Below are 5,641 nucleotides of genomic sequence, written 5' to 3' on the forward strand. Positions count from 1 at the left end.
TGTGTATCAATAGTTCATTCCTTTTTCTTGCTGAGTGGTACTCCATGGTATGCATGTACCACAGTTTTTTTAACCACTCACCCTTTGAAGGACATTTGGGTAGTTTCCAATTTGGGGTTATTATGAATAAAGTTGCTACGAGTATTCAAGTACAAGTTCCTGAGTAAAAATAAGTCTTCATTTCTCTGGGATAAATGCCCAAGAGTGGAACTGCTAAGTTGTATGGCAAGTCCATTTTTAGTTTTGAAAAGAACAGCCAAACTATTTTCCAGAGTCAGACTATTTTTAGAATTTAATTATGACACAAGCCCTAGAAAGATATTCCACTCTTTACCTCTTTCTGATTAGAGACCTATCCTTCTTAGAGTCCCACGGAGTCAGACAGACCTGGATTCAAATTCTACTTCAATCACTTATTAGCTGGGTGAGCTTGTATAATATTCATAACTTTTTTGAGTCTCAGATTCCTTATTTTAAAAATAGGGACAATAATGCCTGAGATAGTAAGGACTTAAGATCAGCATGTAAAATACTGAAAGTAGAGCGTCTGGTAGACAGTAGTGAGTTAATGCTAGCTCTCTTCCCATCCCATGGCAACATAACGATCAAGCATGACTCCCAATATTTTTGGTATTTGAAATTTTAAAATTCCAAAGAAACCATAATACTAGCTCTTTTTGTACATATTCTTTTTTACTTAATAAATTATCATTAATAGATTCCTTATGCATAATTTTTTTTTGGCAAAGCCATTTTTCCTTTCTTCCTATCAATCAGTTGTATTTGCTGAAGTAATCCTTACAACTCTTGGCAGCAGAAATGAGTTGATGTGTGTCCATTATGCTCTGTGGTTTTTGTCTCTTCTAGGTCAGTGAACAATTTCCTGATGACTGGTCCAAAGGTAAGAAAAAAATTTCTTTGATTTATTTGGATGTCACTAATCTTAGTTTCTTGACTGAAGACTATACATGTCGAATTCTTTTCATTATATCCACATATTTTATTATGCTGTATATATTACAGACAGAAAAACTGTGACACAGAGCGAGTTAGGAACACACCTCAAACCACACAGCAAACTAGTGTCAAAGCCAAGACAAGAACTCAGGAGTATTGATTCTGAATTTATGGACAGAATTTCCAGAGCCAGAAAAGTCAACAGCCTTTCACGGTCACACATGCTTCTCAGAGCAGTGGTGGGATGCAGGTTTCCATCTTTAAAATGCTGGCATTGTACTGCATGATCTCTGAGGACATTTCCAGCTCCAAATTTTTCTTGTCTAAGACAGTGATGGGATGAGAACAGCTGAAAATTCATGCATTATGTAATTTTGGCTCATTTTGGAGAAGCAGAATAGTATAGTGAATAAAGGCTAGTGAGGTCTAGCATCTGGTAAAACTGAATTTCATTCCTATTTTTACTATTTGCTAGCTGTGTGACCTTGGGAAAATTGCTTTACTTCACCTCAGATTCCTAATCTATAAAATGGTACCTATTTCACAAGTTTATTTGTGATGTCAAATGAGACAGCATATTTAAAGTGCTTACTCTGTCATTATTTTCGAGGGCTGGGAAAGTGGCCAAGAAGAGAGGTGCTGGCCACTTTAGGGCAAATGCCTCCCAAGTTCAGCTGCTGTGAGTGTGAACTTTGACTCCTATGTCCCTGCAGGCTTACCTGATCTACTCCAGCAGCGTGGCAGCTGGTGCCCAGAGTGGTATTGAAGAATGCAAATACCAGTTTGCCTGGGACCGCTGGAACTGCCCTGAGAGAGCTCTGCAGCTATCCAGCCATGGCGGCCTTCGCAGTGGTAAGGAAAGCCTCGGCCACAGCTCCCTGGACCCCCTGGCCACAGGTTAGAGCCCCACTCTCCAGGGATGGCCCTCTGCCTCCTCTATATCCTTATTCCTCACCTGGTCTCTATTCTCAGGTCACCTCCCTCTCTGGAATCTTCTCTTCTTTCTCCAGCTCCTCTTTCCTACCTACACAGCTTTTTTCTTTCTTCCTCAACACTCTCACTGCTCAATGAATGCACCTTACCTTGCCTCCAATCCTATACCAGCCTTGGTCTCCCAGTTGGCTAAAGGATTCCTCACAATATAAATAACATCAGGAGGTAGGCAGGGGTCATAATTCTTCATGCCTCTTAGCCCCTTCCTTCAGCAGGCTCAGCAGAGAGGTCCAGGGCAAATGGGAACTGACTTGGAAACCAGATTCCCATGGAGAGGATAAAGAGTGGCCATGCCAGAAATGAAAGAGCTGCCAATCAGAGGTTCTTTTCAGGATGATTTGGCACATGTCTCTTAGACTTCAATGTTCCAGGAGGAAGTGGGGATGGGTTCTTTACAACCTGGCCTTCAGATTCATCTCTTCCCGTTTCTTCCTCGGGCTCTTTCCCACCTAAAATCCTTTACAACCATGTATGTCAGCAATAATCTAGCCACCTAGTCATAAAATGTGTGACCTGAATAGATGGAGAGGAGAAGAATAGGACTGAGACCAGGGCTGGAGCAGACCCTGGAAGAGAGTAAGGTACATTATAAAGGTGGGGGAATAGGATGGAGCTGACAAAGGAGGGCATAATGATTGTATTAAAGGAAGGTAGCATAATTGGTATTTCTTTGGTCTACAACCCATCCCTCTAACTCACCCAAATCTTGGTTCCTGCCAGCTAATCGGGAGACAGCATTTGTACATGCCATCAGTTCTGCTGGTGTCATGTACACTCTGACCAGAAACTGCAGCCTTGGGGATTTTGACAACTGTGGCTGTGATGACTCCCGGAACGGTCAACTGGGTGAGTAGCGATATTGGGGGTGTAGGGCAGGCCAGTGAAGTTCCCTTAAAGAATAAAAGGCTTGGCGGGTAGCTTGGTGGGGTGAAAAAGACTTGTATTCTTCTAAATCTGAGGAAAATCAAGGTGAACTAGTTTAAGCCCAAACCCTACAGTGACAACCCAGACTAAATGTAGCTTGGGGCCCTCCTTCTCCGAGTGGTTTTCTTGTTTTAAACACAGTAATGATTGGGGGCCAGCCGGGTAGCGCAAGCGGTTAAGCGCCTGTGCTCCACTGCAACGGCAGGGATACACCGGTCAGGATCCTGGGTGCGCGCTGACGCACCGCTTGTCAAGCCATGCTGTGGCAGCATCCCATATAAAGCAGAGGAAGATGGGCAGGGCTGGTCATCCTCAGCAAAAGGAGGAGGATTGGCAGATGTTAGCTCAGGGCTGATCTTCCTCACAAAAATAATAATAATAATAATGATAAAGGAACAACATTCTGTGACCTAGGGGGGCACGTCCTTCCATGTTGCTTATCCCTGTCTCCTTCCCACTCTTTACCTCCACTGTTGCCTTGAATCCTCTCTGCCCTCCAGCTGACCTTCCAACTTTGTGGTTCCATATTATTCCAATTACACCTTTCTCTTCTCCTCAATGCCCGCGCTGTCCTCACCTTTTTCGTGCCATTTTGTCCCTTCCGGACGTCAATCGCCCGCCAGGCACGTGCACACTCTGCTCAAAGGTCAGAAACACTGTGTAGAGCGGCGCGCCGGCGCCTTTGGGAGAATCACCCTGGCAACTACGTATGTCATGGAGTCTTGAGCAGGAGATTGGCCGAGGCTGGAAGTGGGAGCGCAAAGGCGGCAAAAACAAACAGGCTGAAACTAACCTGGAGACAAGGCACTCGCCCAGTCTTAATGCTGCCCGATCCCAGATCCCCTCAAACCCAATTAGAAACAGCAGCCCAGGAGGCTCCGCGCCCGCCTGTTCAACGACCTTTCCTCCCCCTGCACTTTTCCAGGGGGCCAAGGCTGGCTGTGGGGAGGCTGCAGTGACAACGTGGGCTTCGGAGAGGCAATATCCAAGCAGTTTGTGGACGCCCTGGAGACAGGACAGGATGCCCGGGCAGCCATGAACCTGCACAACAACGAGGCCGGCCGCAAGGTGAGTCCTGCAGCCCCTGGGGTTAGGCAGCTAGCTCCATTCACTACCAGACCTAGGTGCGGACAGCTGTTCAGTTCATTTAACAGATGGGAAAAACGAGGTACCAAGCGCGCTGGCCACGTAGACTAGCTAGACGCCTCGCAACCCCCCAGAGGCAGAGACTCCCACGCGCTTAATCCCTGGCCCGCTCACTCCTTGCTCTCTCCTCAGGCGGTGAAGGGCACCATGAAACGCACGTGTAAGTGCCACGGCGTGTCTGGCAGCTGCACCACACAGACCTGCTGGCTGCAGCTGCCTGAGTTCCGCGAGGTGGGCGCGCACCTGAAGGAGAAGTACCACGCAGCTCTCAAGGTGGACCTGCTGCAGGGTGCCGGCAACAGCGCTGCCGGCCGCGGCGCCATCGCCGACACCTTCCGCTCCATCTCCACGCGGGAGCTGGTGCACTTGGAGGACTCCCCGGACTACTGCCTGGAGAACAAAACTCTAGGACTGTTGGGCACCGAAGGCCGAGAATGCCTGCGGCGCGGGCGGGCCCTGGGCCGCTGGGAGCGCCGCAGTTGCCGCCGCCTCTGCGGGGACTGCGGGCTGGCGGTGGAGGAGCGTCGCGCCGAGACCGTGTCCAGCTGCAACTGCAAGTTCCACTGGTGCTGCGCTGTCCGCTGCGAGCAGTGCCGCCGGCGGGTCACCAAGTACTTCTGTAGCCGCGCGGAGCGGCCGCAGGGGGGCGCGGCGCACAAACTCGGGAGAAAACCTTAAGGGTCTCCTCCCCTCCTTTCCCCATTTGTCCTTGGCTTCCTTTAGAGACCCCAGTAATAGAGGACCCTAGGGAATGGGGACCCCGCAGTACCAAGCCCAGGGATCCCAAGAGGGAGAGACGCTGCAGTCTCTCCGGAGCTTGTCACTTGCCAACCTCTTTCCCCCATTCCTCTGCGCTCTCCTCGAGCTGGGTCTGAATCGTCCTCAGCCCACACTTAGGTCTGAGAACTCTCTGTTCTTAGATTTTGAGCTATTGATCTTCCTTGGGTTAGGTGGGGAATAGGCGTTCCTCCTCCCCTTCCTAGCTGCCCTAACGCCTGACCTAGCCTATGCAGCCTTAAGAACTGGAAGAACCCTTCTCAAATATGCAGAGCCCGAGGAAAGCCATGGCTTCTCTCTTTTGCCCATTTTCTTGCCCCCGCCCCGACCCCCTTGTCTGCTGCCAGGTCTCCACCATAGCTGCATCCTCCTTCTGCAGAGCCCCTCCTGCGCTTCTGATTCCCTGCTAACTGTTGGCATGGACTCCCCAGGAATCTCTAATGCTTTCTCTCTCCTTCTCCTTTCCCTCTTTCCCTGAAGAGAAACTGTGAGAAAACTGACCCAGGAAAAAGCATGTCTTTGGGGGTTGGTTCCTAGACGCAGGGGGTTGAAGACGGAGGAAGCAGGAACCCTCGAGTGCTGACTTGCTGAAAATCCAGGGTGCTACTCATCCTCGTGATACCACGTCTCTAACGGACTTTACCAGTGGGGCCATGACCTTCCTAAACAATCACCCAAGGTGTTCCAGACACACATCCACAATGTCAGGAATTATGGAAGGGCAGATTACCAGTCATTTCCTATCCTTTAAAGTAACCTTCCCCTGCTCCTAACCTATTTCGTCCTAGCAACTAACTTCACCTCTTCTCCTTCCCCAAAGGATCCTTGTTCCTCTCAGTCAAGA

General features: G+C 49.2%; 1 protein-coding gene across 1 annotated transcript; it reads left to right on the forward strand.

The window, feature by feature from the left end:
• The first annotated feature begins 853 nt into the window (after window positions 1-853).
• On the forward strand, window positions 854-4,698 carry WNT8B (Wnt family member 8B). Its single transcript, XM_058542693.1, has 5 exons — window positions 854-901; window positions 1,671-1,809; window positions 2,671-2,796; window positions 3,800-3,942; window positions 4,153-4,698. The coding sequence occupies exons 1-5, from the start codon at window positions 887-889 to the stop codon at window positions 4,696-4,698; spliced, it is 969 nt and encodes a 322-aa protein (XP_058398676.1). The 5' UTR covers window positions 854-886.
• The last annotated feature ends 943 nt before the right edge of the window (window positions 4,699-5,641 follow it).

This window comes from Diceros bicornis, chromosome 6 (assembly GCF_020826845.1).
Source record: "Diceros bicornis minor isolate mBicDic1 chromosome 6, mDicBic1.mat.cur, whole genome shotgun sequence".
Lineage (NCBI taxonomy): Eukaryota > Metazoa > Chordata > Mammalia > Perissodactyla > Rhinocerotidae > Diceros > Diceros bicornis.

Excerpts from the sequence above, each read along its gene's own strand:
- WNT8B (XM_058542693.1), top strand. Across the intron at positions 1,810-2,670 it reads CCATGGCGGCCTTCGCAGTG|CTAATCGGGAGACAGCATTT; the intron begins GTAAGGAAAGCC and ends GGTTCCTGCCAG. Across the intron at positions 3,943-4,152 it reads ACAACGAGGCCGGCCGCAAG|GCGGTGAAGGGCACCATGAA; the intron begins GTGAGTCCTGCA and ends CTCTCTCCTCAG.